The following is a 22,661-nucleotide window of genomic DNA, read 5'->3' as shown; positions in this document are numbered from 1 at the left end:
ACTAAGAACGCTATTTTTTATTTTTATGTTTATCTAACTGAAAAGAAAATGTGGGCTAATTTTTAATCTAAATTTTAAATATATTGTAGACAATTTTTGGTTATTTCATCGGATGTAGTTTAATGAAATAATAATACCTAATGAAAATACTTGATAAATGAAAAATTAACGAATATTCTTAATTATTATTATTATCAGAGTGTACAAATGTATATGGAATACGAGATTGGTAGATTAATGTAGATCGAAGGCCGGTTTTCGAATTTTATTTTATTTAATTTTTTTAAATAGAAATATGAATTTTTGGTGTTTGTTTTACACGATAAACAATCTTCGTAAAATATATTAGTATAGGATTAATTTAAAAGCTTATTTGAATAAATTAATTTATTTCACTGAATGAAAAATAAAACACAAAAAGCTAATTGCATTCTGAAATTAAAATTTAAAAGCGTTGAGAACTTAGAAGAATTTGAGGCAAAATTACTTATGATCAATTACATTCAGCGTTTGTAAAAATACTTATTTGAAAAAATTTATATATAAAAAATTGCTAATTATATAAATGAAATGATTGAAAAATTTTGGCCTTAAAGGTATAAAAATCAGAACTATTCGTCAATATTAGTATTAATATAATATTCACAATACTACCTAAATTTTGCTATTAACTTTTATTGATTGTAAATATAACTAATTAAAAAGGAATTGAAAAAAATATAAAGAAAAAGAAATTTTATGTTTTTACTATGGATACGTCTTCCTATCCTATAATATATATTTATTGAAATTGTAAGTCCATTTTTTTTATTTGCCATGCCCAGAGCAATTCTTATGTTCTCTTACCTGAAGAGCAGCATTAGACCCTGAACGAAGCTTCGAAAGTTGTTGTGTCTAGTGATGGAAGACTCTGGATCCAACGCAATATTCCCAAACACCTTGGGTCACAGGTTACAGATAAAAAGAAAATAAACAATAATCCGAACGGCATACATATTTTTAGCACACATTGAAATTTGCTCAGAGATTATGAATATTGATAAAATGTGATGAGAAATGATCGAATAAAATTCCTTTTAATAATAATGTTTTGATTTATCTAAAGACACACGCGTGTCTGCACGTCTGCAGTCTTAGTCATATCTGTAGGCATACACTTTTTCATAAAAAAATAAATACGTATTTTCAAAAAAAAAAAAAAAAACATAGCAATCAACCGTAACAAGGCACTAAACGGCCTATATTAATAATCACATAATATATAGTGTACAATACAACACACATGTCTAAACGACAAAATTATAACATACTACATGACCATATACATTTATAAAATGTTGGTAAATAAACATTTCATTTAACTTGATACACATAAAAAAATAAACAAAACAAAAATAGCCCAGTATAAAATAGGACAACACATTTACTGGGACATGAATGTCTTTTGATGAATAACGAATGACAACGGCTATTTTTGAATTGATCTATTTTTGATCTAATAAACTGCAATAAGTGATATTCAGGTGAACTAATAATAACCATGAATCTGCTATTACTAAAAAATAACCACTAATATAATGACTGTGTAATATTGGCAAACAAATTGCATTAGATGCACGACCATCCGTATAAATAATTACTGATGAATGTTGAGAATGATGAATCACTTAAAAGTACCAAGATTCTTCATAAAAACTATTGATAAATTAGAAAAGACTTTCCTGTACTACTAAAAGAAATCGCAAATATACAATCTAAATATTATAACAAAAGCATTGCTTATTTTCAAAACTTTTGCTTAAGAGGGCTGGACACCAACGCCTTGTCCATACAAACGTATTAGACTTCTCCCTTCCTCAATTATGGCACTAGAGAAATTATTTTTTAATATGCTATGGATATCCACCATTGGGATGCATCTATCGTTTTATTTTTTTGATTAGTTATTTTTTATAGGAGCTAGAAGCCGCCAAACATGTATAAAATCGCCTCTTTTTTACACCCACGAAAAGAGTCCAGCGTGCTTATTTAACGGTCGATTTAAAAAAAAATACGCGCATAGTTGCACAGAAAATATCTTTCTCATACCGATGATGATTTTTTTTATAAATTGGTCCAGTTTTGGAGGAGAAAATAGGAGAATACAAAACCTCGATTTTGTCGATTTAAGATACGTATTATCCGGTCGAAGCGAAACTGTCGCATTCACTCAATATATATATCGAAGAAAGGAACGGCAACAAAATTAAGGTTTCGGGTGTACAGCCCTCTTAATATTAAAATCAATACATACTATTTATTGACGTTTAACTTTATTTCTAATGTATACAAGCGATCGAAAATATTTGGCAGTAAGAATTGTGATACTTTTAACGTTGAAATAGTGATGTAATAGAAATATATACATATATGTACATACACACACACACACACACATATATATGTATATTTCAAATCAGTGGTGTTCTTATTGGTCGATGTGGAAAATTCACGTGACAGTCACGAAAGCAATATAAATTTACACGTGTGTAGTGAATTGAATTTACAATGGATGTGTTGTGTTGTGATAGCAATGGCAGCTTTGTAAATGTGATGAACTGATTCCAAGACAGACAAAACCCTGCATGCTTATTGCACGCATGTACTGGAACAATGCACCATAATCTGATACTGGGAAAGTGGGGTGAACGATACTGCTGACAGACATCTAACAATGCGCTACAAAAATACATTATCTACTTTAAAACGACAACATTTTTGATGGCGTCTTTCACAACGTTACGATGTTGAGGCCATATTAAAACTTTTAAAGTCAATTTAGGCTTTCGTGACGCCGGGTATCTCCGTCTCACCGAAATAGCAGCAAAAGCGCGCCAAAGAATGTCTGAAAGTTGTTATGACGATTGAGCGCTGTGTCAGGATCAAATCTCATGTTTCCAAACACCTGTATCATCAAAATCTTCATTCACAAGGATGTTGATCAAAATTACGTCATTATGAAAGGTTCTAATAAGTATGTTTAAGCTAATTTAATATAATCGGTTACTTATACATATATGTATGTAATGTATGCAGATAGCATATAATAATCAGTACTATTTAAATCAATACAGGTATATTTGTTAATATGAAAATTTAAAGTACATATGTGAATCTTTTTAACTCATAAGTGATGCATAAGATGATTACATTATCGATTTTAATGATAATTATTTTTATTTTATAAGTTTACTTTTAATAAATAAACATTTAAATGCCGTTATTATGTCTGCATCAAAGAACGAAAAAGAATTTCGACAGAGAAACACAGGAATTTTAAAATTTCCTAATAAACAGAAGGGTAATTGATAAGGCTGTTCAGTGGTGATATTAATTTTATATTTAACCTTTGAAAATACTGATAAGCTATTGATTTAGTTAAAAGAATATGTCCACTCAACTATAGATATTAAATGCATTATATGCAAACCGCAAAATTTGGTTTCCGTGGGACATCTGCAAATGTGTTAAAAAGACTGAACTACCCCTACTGATCTATATATGTTACTAATAATAATTAGGTAAAAATATTAATATTTTACTAAAATATTACTAGCTAAGTAAGTTTATGTTGATATACCTACATATACATAGAAATAATATGTATAATACATAATATTTTAATGACGAATTAAAAAAAAGAGCATGAAAAACTATCAATTTTCAACATATGTATTATTAATATACGACAAAAAAATTGCATAGCTAAAAATTTACACCTTTACGCTAATTTATGTATTGTGATGATTTAAGACAAATATGTGTGCATAAAAATTGAGCAGTCAAATGTTTAATTTTTTCTAAAACAAATTACATGAAAATATTTTAAATTAAATAAATAATTAGCAGAAAATGTTTATTATACATACATGAATACGAAATTGAAAAAAGCATAATATGATAAATGATCAATAATTTTCAAAATGAGCCGTTCATTTTAAAAATGGAACAAGTCAAACTATTCATCTCTAAGAATTATATGATACTTAAACAACAATACTTTCATTTTATGATTCAAAAAAGCAATAGTTTTGCCATGAAAAAATAATATTTGTCTGTGATCACAAATCACCATATACAAATATAATGATTTGTGAAGCTAAAAAGCTTCGGAGATGTGATATTTGATAAAAAAAATAGTAAATCACATATTCTTAACGATTAAAAATTGAATTTATTCCCAGTTAGTATCTTATTATTTCCAGATGCCAGTTTTTATCCAATAACGTCCACCTTTTCATACAAAATTTCCACTGTACCATATCCTCAATATTATAAATATACCTTTCCTTTATATTAAATTAAATTCAATGAATCGATAATATGAAGAATAATATTTTAATAATAAAATACAATTGATATGAAATTTTAATTGCGTCATTGCAAATATTGAAAACGTTGTTGGTCTATTGTGGAAACATTTGACTGAAGTTTCTTATTCTATAAACGAGGCTTGACGATGTAATAATTAATCTCTTTTAGATTAAAAGTTTCATAACATAAAGCCAAAACATATATGCAGTTACTTAATTTTTTATAAATAGTACATACAAGCTAAATGGATGCATGTACATACTATCTTAAAAGATGAATAGTTGATTATTTCCATTAAAAAAAACGGCTCACATTTATGTAGTACATACATTTAAATATTTTTATTTTATATTAATTCAAAATTTTACAATTTATGTAAAAATTATTTAGGTTTAATCACAAATAAAAAAAATATTAATTTCTTTCTGTATTTAAAAAATGTTTTGGTTGTAGTCATTATAATTGTCAAGAGTAAATATTAATTAATCAAGGGACCTGAATTGGAATTTTTAAACAGTTGAATGGGGTTGTCAGATATTCGTTGTTTTTTCTTAAATTTATCATAGGGTAAGTAACTATTTGGTTTTCTAATTGAAGACATATTGTGTTATATTTAATTTTATATGAGGACATATTATGTTATATTGGGAGAGTATAAAGAGGTACTTTGTAGAAAAAACAAGACCGTTGTGAATTGAAATGTTTTTATGTAACTGTACGCAAAACATGTCCAACCGCGTGCACGCTTCGTGCCCTGTGTCAGTGGCATCAGAACGCACGTATATGTTTATTTATATTTATGCTGTCAAATGTATCTACTGAATCTCAGTAGTAACATAACTCAATAGCCAAATGTTAATACTGAAGTCTACTGAAATGATCTATCAAGATTTATGATTTACTTAATCTGACAACCCTATATATTTTTGAAAGTGTAGATTGAATACTTAAAAAAAATATAGAAGAAAAAAAACAATTCATACACCATTATTAATTCATTCGTCATGATTATATTTAAATATTTGATGTTTGTGATGGATTATGTGTGTTTGTGTTGAAATTTAATTATAATAATGATTTTTGAGAAACATACCTGCATTCCAATAATCGCATAGATGAAAAACAGCATTGCAATTAGTAAGCAAACATAAGGTAGAGCTTTAAAACTTTGAACAAAAGTCCACAGTAAAATTCGAATGGTGTATCCCTGTCTTAGTAATTTAATGAGACGGGCTGCTCGAAATAATCTCAGAAATCCAACATTGAATGCGTTTTCCTGAAATTTTGGAACATACATAATTTATAAACATTTCATGAACGAACAGACTTTAAATGCAAATAAAATAATTGCAAATCAAAACGTACGCCCAATTCCAAAATTAGTGCATCGATAATACTTCCAATTACAGTGATTAAATCAAAAATGTTCCATGGATCTTTGAAGAAGTTCTGAAATAAAAATATTAATATATTAACAAGAGGCATAGAACTAATAATACTGTTAACATACATATATGTATTTATAGCTTTGAGGACTATTAAAAAGTAACATAAAATGATTTACTAATCTATGACATATGTATATCATTTCCCTAGAAATTTAACGAGATTAGTAGATATCCTCGATAGGTGTAATATTTCATGTCAAAAATTTGTGACTTTTTTCTATTCGAAGTATATGATTTTTCTATTGGAATAAATTTAAATTATATTAAAATTCTTTGTAAAATAATCATATACAGTGTAAGAATTTATTATATTTTACAATTATTCAATTGTAAAAAGTTCTTTGATATAAAAATACATATAAGTTTCAGCCTAATTGCGAACTCGATGTTGAAATTTCACATTTCTGATGTATTTTTAATTTTAACATAAATTTCAAAATATACATATTTTTATTGAAATATTTTATAATTCATAATTTTACGTACTACATACAAATATTTTTCATTTTGGCTACAAATTTTCTATATGCTAAAAGCAAAAATAGTTTTATTGTTTCTATCGCTACTGATATTCTATTTGATTTATCATATTACTTAGTAAAACTAATTATTTAAAAAATGTAATTAAAAATCTTGATTTTTAAGTTTTTAATTATACGAAATAAATTAAAAAAATTAAATATATATATATGTATATATATACATACTTATGTATGTTTAATACATAGATTGATTAATAAGACCACAATACACATAATACTTATTTTTAACTAAAAAAATAAATTAGGAAACAAATCTTCCGAAAAAATGTTTTGATGTCAATTTATTCAAATTCATTCTACAATTCACTAGCAAATACAAATTACAGAATTTGAAATTTAACATTTTTACGGACTACATGTTCAATATTTTGGAACTATATGAAAGTTATGGCACTACCATAAAACTAAAGCAACACACGAAATAAAATATTTCAAGAATCAATTGTAAAACTACAGTTTTAAACTATTATAAAATTGTATATACTGTGAACTCTCATTTCATATATTATATACAATTTTTTATTAAAAAATAGATTCTTGTATTTTTATTGTATAATGGTAAAAATTTGTATATGCGAGAGAATACACAGTATATTCGACATATGTATGTATGTGTGTATGTAAGTATGTACATACATTTGAAATAATATATTTTTTTTTGTAAAAAATTGTTATGAAATGTTAAATAAGTTTTAAATCTTACCATGTTCATTTTTATTACAATACATATAAATATATGTGTGTATATATGTATATTGTTACCTTGCATCCAAACGCTATCAGCTTTAGTACAGTCTCCAACAGGAACAGAAGTGTGAACACGAGGTTCATGAAGGTGAGTGTATCGATCAGAAGAGGTGGAGCATCGTGAAACTACGAGAGATAATTTGCAAGAAAAAAAACAACCCGATATTTAAAAGCAACTTTCTTTTACATTTTTTTTATTTGACTTACATTAACTAATACTAATGAAATAATTCAAGAGTGTTCAATATTCGTAAGAATATTCAAATGTCAAAAGCTATTTTTTTTTAATTATAAATATGTTATTGTACAGTAAAAGAATGTTGCATACTGTGTGTTCAGTTTTTGCATGTTTTTTATTCTGTTAAAATATTGTTTGTTATACTTTCAGTCGCGTTCCACTTGAATATGTAATTTTTGTTTTTGGTTATTGTGGTTAGTTGATATTAAATTCACAATTGTAAACTACTACAAACACATGCGTTTTTGTGAAGGAGTGCATAACTGTATATTTATTTTCCACTAAAAAACTCACGACTTTGCTAAAAACTAAAATATTTAGTCATAGCAAACACTATTTTCAAAATTAGCCCAAGTTTTTCTAAAATATTTCATAAACATTACCATTTAAGATAGCTTCAGACGTTAACAGTACATGTATAATATAATTTATAAAACTATGCATTGCAAAAAAATTATGTAATGTATACTGTGAACGTCATAAGCGAACATACATATGCAACCACATACAATTAAAATATATTACAAAAATAGTCAATGGAAATGTTTATGTTTTATGTTTAGTATTTGCTTGTTTGTAAATAAAATATTTAAAACTTACAAGTTAATTTTCAGAGAAAATAGGCTAATAAGAATTAAAGAATAAAATTAAAATATGCATAACATGCAAGTTGTTTAGTGATAATGAAATTAATCATTTCAAAATATGTTTAAATGAATTTTGGAAATATAATCACCAGGGCCGACCCGAGGATTTTCAGCACCCCGGGCAATACCTTAAATTTACGCACACCCCCTTTTTTAGTAACATATACACAATATAATTTAGTAAAATGCAATATAATTAAAAAAAACAATGAAGTTATATTAAACATCAATTATTATTATAGGCCATTTAAAAAGGACATTTTGAACATTGTTTGCCAAATTTTCCTAGTCCGTATTTTGTCGAAAATCATCTAAAAATATTAGTATAAATTCAAATTAAAATAAAAAATGATATCGGATTTTCGAAACCCACCACTATGAAGAGGGTCAGGGACGATATCAGAAAAAAAGTAACCGTGCTTTACTTTAAAAATTGCTAGTGTTTTCAACATTTTTTTCAATTAATTCTTTAATTTTGCTTAATATTAAACGAGGATGAATAAATTACACCTCCTTCGGACCTAACGCACCGAGGGGTGCCCTAGCGGTGCCCACCCCTCGGGCCGGCCATGATTATCACACATGTATGATAAATGCAATACCTACATTGGTGGTGGTTTTAAAGGGAAAATGTGTCTCAAAGACTTTTACACTTGTTAAAAACATTACCATTGATAATGCAATAACCACACCATACTAAAATTTTAAATAAGCAAATAAAATATAGCAGCTTCTTTTAGGAATAGAACGTTTTTATTCTGACAGAATGTCATTATCTCTGGGAAGAGATAATGACCAATATAATTTAAGAGCCTTGTGACAAGAAAATAAAAGTGGATTCTATGCTATGTACGTATAAGTATTTAATAAGTTTAATTGAATTTGCAACAAAAATGGCCTTCCCCTCCCAAAAAATAAATGATTAGCTTTGAGTGACATAGTTTTTAAATAAAAAAGCTATTTTAGTTTTTTCAAAATGCAAGCAGGCTAACCTATTGATAATATTATGAGTGTTATTAAAATTTCACATATACATACTTACACACACACACACACACACATATTTTTATCATGCATAGGATCTATTTTCGTGCAATATTTCGTGCAATACACACCAAAGAAATGATTTATAATAAAGGTATTAAAATTAGGCTGACAGAACCCTCGTTAAAATATATTCACCTATTCCTATTGTGTATGCATATATAAATAGTAATATTATATATGTATATTGCGTCCTCACAGTACAAAGGTGACATACAAAATAGTATTCAGAGCGGTTGTTTTATGATTTAAAATCATCATCATAAATTGGGGGAACTTGTGATTATTATACCTCTTAATTGGGATTAAATGTTTAATGTTTAAAACATTTAATCCCAAGTTTTGATGCTTTTTCATTATGACTGTACTTAAATGGGTGATTCAAATTAATATTAGACTCCCCAAGCAGATCCTTTTCGCTAAATTTTAAACTTTTCATTTACAATTAATGACTTATATAATATAATAATGATAAATAAATGACTTTTCCATTAACTTCTTAATATCCTATATTGGATTCGCTTTAATTTCGAAAACTTTTCGTGACTGGTAAATCTGAACGAATATTTTTAAAATGTTTTAAAAGTACATATAACAATGTCGAGAAAAAATGCATGAATCAAAACCTAGCAGATTTTAAATTTTAGCATGGAAACATCTTTTGATGTGTGCCGTATTCTAAAAAAGTCAAAATATTATAGTTTCGTTAGCTATTGTATAATATAATAAAAATTACGGAGATGTCAGGCTGATATGTAAATTGATATCCCGATATAATGATAATAATAAATCTTTCATCTGTAATCATTCTATTTTCACGTTTGTGTTCTGAAAACGTTATATAATATTTATACTTGTCACTTGTAAATCATTGAAAATTTTGAAAATTGATAATACTTTTAGAAATAGGCCAATATTGAAACACAAAGTAATAGAAACATCCTAAAATAATGTGATTACTATAAAAAATCAGTTCTTATGCAAACAAATGAATAAATAAAATACAACATATACACATGTATCTATAAAATATAATAATAATCAGAATAGAGTTGAAATGAATAAAGACATAAAAGTATCTCCATTAGTAATTAAAAATAATAAAACCGAATAAAAGTTAGTACAACGGAATTGTTGGATTTCAAGATATATAAATTAAATCCAACATTATTGATATACATATGTATGTACATATACATATATTTTCATACCAGTAAATTAATTCTATCACAGTGGAGTAAACATTCAAATAATTACTTAGGGAAATATTTTGGCGAGGACTAGCATTAGTGATTAATAATTCAATTTAGCCAAGGCCAAAAATATATGTCTAGGGCGCAAAAATATTTCTCAGTGGCATATATGTGAATATCAAAATGTTTGTAGTAGTCTTTATTCATACAGAACATAGAAATAAGTTAAAGAAAAAAAAGAGTAATCAATAAATATTGTCAACATGCAAATGAGATATGCAAAACAAACTTCCAACAATTATAAATATATATATAGATATATATATATATATATATATATATATATATATATATATATATATATATATATATTTTTTTTTTTTTCCGATATAAGCGCAATAACATATTTCATGCTCATGCTTGAATGCACTAATAGACAAAAATCACAATACTTCATCAAAAATGCACATACAGATTTTAAATACATATTAAGACAAATACCAAGCCAAAGCCAACATTTCAAAGCATGCTCAGTGCTATTTGGGTCATCGGAATTTTAAAAATAAAACATTCTGATGGGAATGGTAAAATAATAAGTGAAATATTTATTATTTAAATCATTAAATAATATTGACGATAATTATGTTATATTTTACACCTTAAAGTAATAAAATACTAAAAACTAATCATACTCAAATTCTAATCTTTTTGTTTACCAAAAGAAGTAATCACTTAATCATCTATACGTCAAAATACTATCAATATACATACATATAATATACGGTTCATTGTTTATATTATATATTATTTACCATATAAAAGCGTAAAATAGCACATTAGTGGACATTTGTTATATTGCTTGATCTATTAAAAACTGGAAAGTAATACACCAAGCTTTGATTACAACTGTATAACATAAAATTTACATACATATATATGTAGATGCTATACAATATAAATACATATACATGTTATAACTTAACAATTTGAAAATAAAATGCCCAAAAATATGCATGCAACAATTAAAATTGTCATTCATCATGTTTAATAATAAAATGTACTAAGAAATATAATTTCACAAATACTTACACAAATATTGAATGTTTACAATAATTAAATAAATATATACAAACCGACAGTGTAATGAAAAAACTCTGTGCTTCAAGTTTAACATTAAATCACCGTTCCTAAATATCTTACTTGTTGCCATTGAAGTTTAACTGCCGACATGTCTGATTTTTCCATTGAGTTATTTATCATTGTGATTGTGATGATTAATAAATAGAAATATTATGTTTGGAACTGATATTTTTTCAATGATTTTATATGCATTTGTATGTATATACAATCACAACTACATTATAATGTTGAAAGCAACATAAATATGCACATCAGTTTTGAATAATAATGAAAAGGCCGAAAATTTAATGGAGTTATTAAACATTAACATATTAAGTTTTTAAATATGGATTCAAGACTTCATAACCTAAATTATTTTGAAAAATCATACAAAAATTAAAAAGGCCTACCTTGATATTTTTTGTACTCTTTTATGGCGAAGTAATAACCACAAATTTCAGAGATTGATTCTTATTTGAATAGAACAATAATATGCAAAAATATAATGATATACATATGTACATGTATACTTATCGTTAATATTAAGAAAAAAGTCATCAACTTTTCAGTTTATTTTAAATTATTGAAACTTAGAAAATATTTTCTTTAAATATTAATATTCGTATATCTACGACATCAATCAGACTTGAAGTACATTTTATATAAAATCTATATTATGTGCATATGTTTGTCGCATTGAATAGTTTAAAATTATTTATTATTCATATATTTTTTCAATAAAAGTTAAGTAATAAAAAATTATTCGATAATTAAATATTCAAAAGATGTATTGCATTTTCAGAAATGTAGGGAAGTTTAGCTGATTGAATGTCTAAATTTTTTTTTAAGAATTTAAAAAGAAGTTGAATGTGTTAGTATATTTATTTTGCAATGTAAAAAAAAAACTCGTAAATCATAAATTAAAGGTTATTAAAAAGCACTGTAAAAAAAGTATAACCAAACCAATCCAACAGCTTATTATACAATAAATAACTTTTTCAAGAAGACTTTCAAAATGTTCAAATGGCATATATGTATACTTACTAATTATAAATGGTATTTAATATTTAACCGATAATAATTGTGGATTAATATTTATATTTAGTTCAATTTACTAGTTCAGATATACATACATATATGTATGTTATTAACAAAACAAAATTTGTCACTAACAAAATAGATTAAATGAGTAATTATCGGTAGAATATTAAAAATATTGTAGTTAATAGTTTTATACAGAATTTACAAACCTTAAGAAGCCAACAACGACTATAAGATACTGAAATTGTTATTGAAATTGCAGCCTAAATAATAAATATGTTTTTATATGAATGTGTATTTGTTTAAATTATTTATAATTTAAAGAATGGAAGAAATATATAATATTAAATATATATTATATATTAACGAACCTGAAATAATGTGAATTGATTATATAAGACAGCATAAAACGATTTTTCAAAATTTATTATTGTAATAATATTTTTATTGTCCATGAAAGTGTTTGTGATATTTTGACATTAATATTTATTTACTATGTATATAGAAGTGTTCAATGTATATATGTATGTATGTATATAGAAGTGTTCAATGTAATACTTCAATGTATGTATCTAATCTTATGCAAATAATTTTATTATATAATATTAAATATAATTGCATTAAAACAAATACGAGTTGATTTGACACGTTTTGGTGCAAGTCAATTTAATTTGAAATATATTTTTCAAATTACTTCTAATAAGACCATGCAACCATTTGTAATGTGTGGATACATATGTATTATTGAGATTGCAAATTCAATGAAAATATATCAAACCAACTTACTCTTGCACAAAATATTCCTAAATGAAGCATTCTTTTCTATATTTACTATATTCATTGTGTGCCATTTATACTCACTTTTACCCCGTAAGCGACGATTTTCATCACAGTTTCCACCGAAAACATCCCAGTGAATCCCATGTTGGAATACTTCAATATGTCTGAATATATGGTACTTTGGTTGTGATACTGCAGCAAATTATTTAATTAATCCAACAATATAATCAGGATCATCGAGAAATCATATTTTATATAATTTAGATCCGTTTTTCAATAATCATTTTTTTTATTAATTTTTCCACGTAAAGCATAGTTGCGTTCCATTGTCACCAGATTTTTGTGTTATTATTTTAATGGAACATCCGATATACAATGATTTTGAGTGTACATCGATTAACAGGCATAATATAAAAAGAAAACAAAAAATACATTTGTTAGTTTGCTCCAATTATATGAGCAAAAACATTCCATTTTTTTAAGGAATGTGTTTTACATGAATAAAGAAAGAGATATTGTTTTCGTTATCAAAAATAATAGTAACCAAATTGATAAAACAAAAAAAAAACATAGGACAAAATTGAGTTGCAATGGGCAAGAAGCTTCATAATCATAACAACACCAAAAAAAGAAAAATAAATATCATACCTTTTTTAAAAATGTGCAAAAAAACTAGCATTGTAAAAATATGCTTCATGACATGTGATTTTCTTTCACGTATCGCGTATAAAATTATTTGGCATACTTAATCATTCAAATAACACAACACGCAGATAGTTTATGTTAAAAAAAATGCATTCACCATGAAAACCGCTTCATTATTTATAATGCACATGCAAAAAAATAAAAATTCAAAGAAGCCAAATTTAATCATTCAGAACGTCAATTATATATGTATAATATATTCTATTTGTGTAGGGGCTTTTATCATCCAATATGAACATAAAAATAAAAATGTTTACTATAACAAACATGTACCTTACACAGATGCACAAACAATAATATCAAAATTTCGATGCTTCATGCAATGGGTAAAACATTTATTAATCGTAAGTGACAATTAAAATAGTCACATGCAAACACAAGTGTACACTGCAACACCATTCCTTATTACAACATGCAAAATAATGTGTTAATTCAGAACTTGTAACATAAAAATGCTTTGTGTTTATACTTGTAAAGTAAATTCATTCAAAAGGGAGACAGTTTTAAAAATTGAAGTTATCAATCAATTACTTTCCCAAAAAATAAATAGGGACATTTTATTTACACAAAATAATCATTCTTAATGTAAATTTACAATTAAATATGTTTTCAAATTGTTTGAAGATTACAAACTAAATATATGTTATTTTAAATTAATTAGTGAAGTATTTGAAAAAAAACAAAAAGTATAAACAAGATGATTACAGAATTATCACGTTTTCATTAAAAATGTTGACAACACTTTCAAAACATGCCCAACTCAAAATTCAGTGTCAAAATAATATTTATTAAATTTTGGTGTTTCAAGTCACAAAATAGTGTAAATTTTTGGGGTTAACGATCAAAATAATAAAATAAAAATGAAACAAGCAAATGCAATTTCAAACAAAATTTGCAGACAACAAAAAAAGGCCACATATATAATATCATGCTTAAAGTGTTAGTTTGTTAGTTATTATGAAATGTTTACAACATACACACATATGTATATGTATGCAAGTCATAATGTGAATGAGTTGTGTGAAGTTTTGTATTTATATTTCATATTAAAATTGTGTAATGTGTTTTGTATTACTGTTAATATGTTCTATATATGTATATATTTATATATGTAATATACATATATGTATACGTGTATATATATATATATATATATATATATATATATATATATATATATATATATATATATATACATACATACAAATATATAAATATATCGTAATATCCCTTGATTCGGAGGAATGTTTAAAATTTCAAGTATTTTTTTTTTATATTAAATTATTATAAATTAAATTGATAGTATTATATAGCTATCAATAAAAGAAATGAATTCAAATGTATATATATTAAATTTTAAAATTAAAATTTTGTACGAAAATATTAAATTATTTTGCAATTATTATATAACTGTCAATTTAAATTAATTATCTCAAAAGTCTAACTAAAAATTTGAGAGATGTTTAAATTTTTTAAAACTTGTATTTAATAAGTATTTCATAATTATACTTAATATATTATATGTTAATGTTTGTTGATATGGTTATATACCTTCATCATCAATAATAAAGTGTTGAGGACAATAAGCATCATAATCAAATATTCAAATGGTGTCGACACAACAACTCTCCAAATTTTATATTTAAAACTTGCTGTCTTGCTTGGCATGTATCTTTCTAAAGGTCTCGCACCTATTGTAAAATCAATGCAGGATTTCTGAAATGAAAGCATTCCAGATATTATCACATGCGTATATGGCATTATTATTTGATGCGTATGAAATAAAATATTATGCATTTTCTTTGATGATTCTCCTGCCCTGATTGGCCACGAGCACTCGAAATATGTACACATGTACATAGACATACGTATATGTCTAACTTATATTATATTAAAAATAATGGAAATTTTTATGTTGAATAAATTATAGGATTTTTTTCACTTAAATGACTTATTCCTCTTTTATAGTAATCATATATAAAAGTATATACATATGTGTTGATTAGATGATGAGCACTCCAAGGACGAAAAATGTTCTGAAAAAGAAGGGATGAGGGACTGAGGTACTGCACCACCTTATCCAAACCGATTTTTGTATGAAAAGACAATAGATGGGGAGGGGAATTACAATACCCCCAAAAACATTTTCTACAAGCCACCATTGGGTGGAATATTATTTTGCCTCATTACGACCTCTGTTGAAGACAATTATGATGAAATATCATTTAATTTTGGAGTCTGACTGTCGATTGACATTGACCAATCTGTCCACTGCACATTAATATTATCAAAAGCATATACCTATATATTGTTGTAAAACTTACTTGATTTTTATCTATTTCTCCATCTTGGAGTTCTGCTTCACCCTGTTCTTGAAACGTAATGATAATGAGGGCAACGAAAATATTAACGAAAAAAAACGGGAAAACTACGAAATAGACGATGTAGAATATGGACATTTCTATTCGAAAATTTCTGATTGGACCTCTCTCTTCATATGTTGCTGCCATTGAGTTTTGAAGCACTCTGAAAAAGTCGTGTAAATTTATTTATAAGAAAGAAGAAATGGTGAAAAAGAATTAAAAGAACTCACATCCAGAACTTACTGTGGCCACCCTTCCCCCGTTTGTACAGCAAAAAGAGTTAACATAGCCGTCGCTACATTATCATAATGAAAGCTCTGTGTTGACCATAATCTCTTTGCTCGTCTCGGTAATAAGGAATCAGAATCAAATACAAAATAAGAACCCCTGTAAAGTGAAATAAGTTTTTAAATCACACGAAATTTATAATAATACTATTTTACTGTTAAAGTACATTTTTTTAGAATTATACTAACTGACATTCATCAATGGTGTATTTACTTTCATCCGAACAATGAAAAAACTTTCCATTGAACAATTGTACAGCTATAACGGCAAATATAAATTGAAACAGGATATATACAATGAGGATGTTAATAACGTTTTTTAATGAGTTGACAACGCAGTCAAACACAGCCTTCAACTTTGGCACCCGCTTAATAGTCTTAAGTGGACGTAATACTCGCAGCACTCGAAGGGATTTGATTGTCGACAGATTTTGGCCAGCTGAACTACCACTAAATATTTAGAAACATACATATGTATTAGTAATTAAATTTAAGAAACATTACTACATTCTACAAAATATATAATAATTTACTTACGTCATATCAAAGCCAAAACTCACAGCTGCACATATTACTACAACGGCATCCATTATATTCCAAAACTCCCTTAAATAAGCACCAGGATGAAGTATTACTCCCAAATCTACTATTTTTAACAACATTTCTATAGTGAAAACTCCAGTAAAAGCATAATCAAAATAATTTAAGATGCGGTTCCTGAAACAGAGAATATTAAAAAATTCATAATCAAAATTCAAGTCTTTATAGAACACCAATAACACAAATAATATATTATGTTTATGACTTCCAACACCAAGCCCCAATATAATATAATTAGGAAGAATGTAATTGATGTATGATAATTACCTTGTACTCTCTTCATCTACAGGATCTTCAGCAGCTAATGCTATAGAACTTAAGGATATAACAACCATAATGAAAAAATCAAAATATCGTAGATTTACTACCCAGTGAGCAGCTCGTCGGATTCTAAAACAAACACACATACAATAGACTGAATTAGTTTTAAAGCTTCTAATATAATATTATTTTCTTATATTCATATCTACATATATTGCCAGATACAATTTCATAAAAAACAAAACATACGGATTGGTGGGAGATAAAATGAACATCGAGGAATAAGGCAGCATGGGTTTGGGTCCATTCGTTATATCTTCCTCTTCATCTTTTTTAGACTCTTCTTTTTTCTTACCCTAAAATCAAAATTTATATTTATATTATTAACAGTCGTCAGAAAATTGATAACAATTGTCAATCATTTTTTTATTATCACAATCCTCACATTAGACTTTGATATGAATTGAATATTCTCTTGAGATTTATTTTATTGTATTATGAACTATGTATTAAACATCAAATAAACAAAAAAAAAAACAAATAAATAAAGCACATTCTAATTCAATTGGGATTAAAAGAGAAGAATGGAAATATATGTATTATAATATACATATTGTCAGTATATGTATTTGGATTCTTAATTTTATGTTTGTCTTAAGAGATTAAACGAAAAAAAAATTTTCATCATGAAACCTTAATAAAAACACTAGGATTTACTACACATAAATATTGTAAATAACAAAACACCAAGAAAAAAAAGTATTTTTTTGTAAATAAATTATCCCATAAGTTACATAGGTAACAAAGAATGATAAAATTTTCAGATATTAATAGATTTAAGTATTATTAAAAAAATTCCTTATGAAAAATTAAGTGAACCTAATTTTCTGTTTAAATTATTATTTTATTAGTAATTTATTGTGAATAACTTTTGGGATCATTTTAATATGTATATGCTTATTCAGTATATATGTGTGTATGTACTATATTTGTACATATACATACATACATATGTTTTGCAAAAGCCACTTTTAGAAAGAAGTACTATGCATGTCAAAAAAAATGATTTTCTTCTATGTTAATTAATAAACATTAAAGCATTCTTAAATTGGAGCGAGTTTAAATAGAAGTAAAACTTTATATTTATATTATTTTATTTCAAAGATCTTTCTCACTCATATTGAATATTTCAGGTGTTTATGGACAACGACGAAATGTATTACATAAACAAATGCTGTGAATAAGAAAAACGTATCGAAAATGTGATCAAGTTGAGAATTGTAAGTATTTTTTATTTACTATTTTTTTACATTCATTGACTTAGGCATCATCGGTTCGTGAGCTATGTACTTCATACGATATTTTGAGGGATTTCTATTATTTCTAATAACTATAATGGGTAAAAAATTCAAAATTAAATGCAAATTACAGCTGATGCGATACAAGTATATATAATATCAACAAAAATTATTATTTTGTATAAACAAATAAAAATTGATAACTGAATTATATTCAAAATTTCGAATATTGTAAATATATTTAAATTCAAGCCAAATAAGAAGTGAATATTATGGATTTATTAAGCGTGCATTAATATTATAATTTTTTTTCAAAAAATGAAATATGAATTTACTTCTCTAAAATTTCCTAAAAAAATTGCCTTGCTTATTTGTTCATACTATGTATGTACATACATATGTATATTAAATGAAGTGCGCTCTTGCTATTGAATTCATGTATTTTATATCTTATTTTTAATTTTTAATGATTTTTAAAGAGTAACTTTTAGAATATAAAGTAAATTAACAACGCCAACTCGCCAACTACTGTTACTGTTTTTTTATTTCAATTACATATAAATGTGGAAAGGTGATGTTGCAGAAATTATTATTAGCTTTAATTAACATTTCTTGTTATATACCAAAACTTAAACTGTAACTAATGTTTTCAGTTAATTAAAAAAAAGCTATCTCATCTCTTTTAAACTTATAACTAAAGAACAAACTTATACATCTGTGGGATGAATTACATATTATATATGTACATATGTATGTATATGCAATAATGTATTGCAAAGGCAAAAAAATCATATTATACTCGAGAAATCTGATATTCTTTTTTATAATTTCATATCCAATATTGTAAATTATGACAACAGTGTTATGTATCGCAAACGCACTTTATTAAGTTGTCATGATTAAATTTATATAACATTATACCATACTTAACATTAATAAATTAAATGTGAATAGCAAACTAAGCTACTATAGTAAATATCTTTAAAATGTGTCACAACAACAAGAATGTGGAAACTGAAATTAATTATTAATTTAACACAGAATACAGCACGATTATTGGGATCACATTAAAGCAAAATAATGTGCTCAATTTGAAAAAATTAAGTCAAATGGCATTAAATAAAAAAAAATAAGGAAAGGTCCACCAAAAGCCTGTTTTAGGTATAGTTTAATATACATAAGTTTAAACATTTACATAGCAGGCACACTAAGGGAAAATGGAATATAATAATTTTAAGATTGTTATAATGACGGTTCGAATATATATTAAAATCTTAAACTTTGATGGGTTTTATGTAACAAATTGCTACAATACTGGTTGTCATAATTTCAATGATTAAAAAAAAAATATTTTTTTTAAAGTATTTTTCAATAAATGATAAAAATAAAAATATGCTGACAAAAAAAGTGTGTATATATTTTAATATTATATAATATTTAAATTTTTTTTTTTGATAGATGAAAGTCATACAACAAACATTGAAATCAAGAGATATTATTATAAGCATACGTTTTTGAAAATAAAAATAAAATTGCACGAGAATGACATATCTAGCAATATTCGTAAGACACGTTTCTATGAACATTATTCTAATGTCGTGTTGAATCTGAATTATATTAAAATTCTTTCGATATTGAAAATGACTAGAAAAATACAAGCCTTTAAATTTCTTGTAAATATTATTAAATTCAAAAATGGAACTGAAAAAAAGCTTGATCATCAAATTCATTTCAGTTTTTCTTGTCAGCTTCAAGATAACCAACCGCATTTCTATTATAATATATAGGTATATGTGTGTAAATGGCATAACACTGACAAACACTAACAACATTAAAAATGTAGGCGTTTACATCAAAACCAACAACTGCCACACGTGCATTGTAACATTTATGTATGTGTGTGATTGTTTTCAAATTGTATGTGTATAAATGTTTACAATAGCCCTCTTCATTTTAAAGCATTGCTTTACCTTTCTGTGAGGGATCGATGACCCTCCGCCTAAATCAACCCTCTGAGGCGAGCCATCACCTATGTGTAGAGCTTCCATCTCTTTCTCTAGTTCCTGATTATGTCATTTTAGTGATCATTTCATTGATAATAAATGAAAAAAAAATAGTGCATAAAATAAATAAATTTCAATAAAAATTGCAACTTTATAAAAAGCACAAAAGTTGTATGAGTGATCATGAAATGTATTGTTTACACATTATACCTGCATTTACATTATACATGTATGTGTATAAATAGATCTATAATTATACGAATAGCTTAGCATTTAATACCTCAAAACTACAATTATTATTTTTTTAATGAAATGTGTTATAAATAATGATTGAATGAAAGAAAAAAAAAACTGAATAAATAGTAATAATAATGATAGGGATTGAAAATATTATAACAAAATAATTATTTAAATAAAATATGACTTGATTTAATTTCAGATATATTTGAATACATATATTATTGAATAATATTTTTTAAAAACTTAAGAATCGAATTTAACAATTGAAATGATATTTTAAAATATAAAATAAAATATCTATATGTAGATATTTTTAGATTTCTTGGAATTTAAATTACAAATAAGAACCATGTGAAAATAAATTTATCCATATTATTTGATTTTTTTGTCGTTATCGTTAATCAAATCATTAATATTATTAAGCTTTAAAAAAAAAAGGTGGGATTTTAATTATAGAATAAAAAACAAACCTGCAGTTGTTTTTCTTTGTCTTCTTCTTCTTGTTCTTCTTCTGCAGCAGTTAATTCCTAGAAATAGAAAAAAAAATATATAACAAAATCTATTGTATACTAGGAAATTTTTTATAAGCTATCCGAATTTATAAATGACATATTTGTAATATTTTTTATTTTGTTACCTGGGCATTTGCGAGATTGTCCACAGCGATAGCCAAGAAGACATTCAGCAATGTGTAGTTTCCAAAAAGCACCAAAATAATAAAATAAAGGGAATAAATCATGCCTTTTTTTGGTCCACCCTGTGATGCGATTCCTTGATACATCACTTCATTCCAATCTTCACCAGTTAATATCTAAAAAACGAAATTTCAATACTTTTTATATTATTACATTCATACATATCAGGCATAGTCCATCCATACAAAGTGGTCAAATAAAACTCAAACCAAATCTAATTGACAAGTATTGACACTTGCAAGGCGTCTATGTTAGACTTGATTTGAATGTTGCATGAACAGGATACATACATATAATTGTATGTACATATATATGTAATATATGAGTTATTAGATATTTATTTAGTTTCATAATTTCGATTAAATTTGCCTGGAAAATATTTAGGTCAACTTTTTATTCAAGAATGATATTATTAGATATGTTGAACTTAAAAAGGATTCATAAATGTATAATATATATCACAATCATTTTAAAGAAAATAAAACTATTTAATGATTATTTTACCTGAAATACTGTTAGTAAGGCTATGGGAAATGTGTTGAAGTTTGTAGGTGGTGTTTCATCTTCAAAATTAAATTGTCCTCCAAACAATTGCATTCCAAGCAATGCAAATATTAATATGAATAAGAACAGAAGAAAGAGCAGTGATATGATGGACCTCATAGAGTTGAGCAATGATATCACCAAGTTTCTTAAGCTCGACCAATACTTTGTAACCTGTCAACGTATGTTAGAATTGTTTTTGAATATTTTTTTCACTGGAAGAATGTATTTATAAACAGTATTTATTTGTAAACAGAACCTTAAATATTCTAAGCAAACGCAGGGCTCTAAGCACAGAGAGACCAAAAGAGCCCCCCTTTACTTCTGACCAAATAACTTCAAAAATTGAGCCAGATATAACAACGCAATCAAAACGATTAAAAGATGATTCAAAATATATTCTTGGGCCCAAAGCGTACATTTTTATCCACATTTCCATCATAAAAAGCCCTATGAAAACAAATTCTGCATAATCTGAAACATTTGAAATTGTATTAATGTATTACATATCACT

At 25.9% G+C, this 22,661-nt stretch overlaps 1 protein-coding gene across 1 annotated transcript in view; it reads right to left on the bottom strand.

Annotated features, from left to right (window-relative positions):
* The window catches only part of cac (calcium voltage-gated channel subunit cacophony), a 56,676-nt gene that overhangs the window by 15,212 nt on the left and 18,803 nt on the right, over positions 1-22,661 (bottom strand). Inside the window, exons 13-28 of the mRNA XM_077443329.1 lie at positions 22,407-22,621; positions 22,109-22,321; positions 21,547-21,720; positions 21,380-21,436; positions 20,637-20,729; positions 17,618-17,724; positions 17,375-17,497; positions 17,045-17,224; positions 16,697-16,957; positions 16,464-16,607; positions 16,182-16,383; positions 15,409-15,573; positions 13,234-13,344; positions 5,719-5,802; positions 5,447-5,629; positions 847-938 (exon numbers count right to left, since the gene is read on the bottom strand). Of these exons, the coding sequence (XP_077299455.1) occupies positions 847-938; positions 5,447-5,629; positions 5,719-5,802; positions 13,234-13,344; positions 15,409-15,573; positions 16,182-16,383; positions 16,464-16,607; positions 16,697-16,957; positions 17,045-17,224; positions 17,375-17,497; positions 17,618-17,724; positions 20,637-20,729; positions 21,380-21,436; positions 21,547-21,720; positions 22,109-22,321; positions 22,407-22,621 (2,404 nt within the window). The remainder of the gene's footprint in view (positions 1-846; positions 939-5,446; positions 5,630-5,718; positions 5,803-13,233; positions 13,345-15,408; positions 15,574-16,181; positions 16,384-16,463; positions 16,608-16,696; positions 16,958-17,044; positions 17,225-17,374; positions 17,498-17,617; positions 17,725-20,636; positions 20,730-21,379; positions 21,437-21,546; positions 21,721-22,108; positions 22,322-22,406; positions 22,622-22,661) is intronic.

Source organism: Arctopsyche grandis, chromosome 12, assembly GCF_051622035.1.
Source record: "Arctopsyche grandis isolate Sample6627 chromosome 12, ASM5162203v2, whole genome shotgun sequence".
Classification (NCBI taxonomy): Eukaryota; Metazoa; Arthropoda; class Insecta; order Trichoptera; family Hydropsychidae; genus Arctopsyche; species Arctopsyche grandis.
This window is presented reverse-complemented; position numbering and strand designations above follow the sequence as displayed.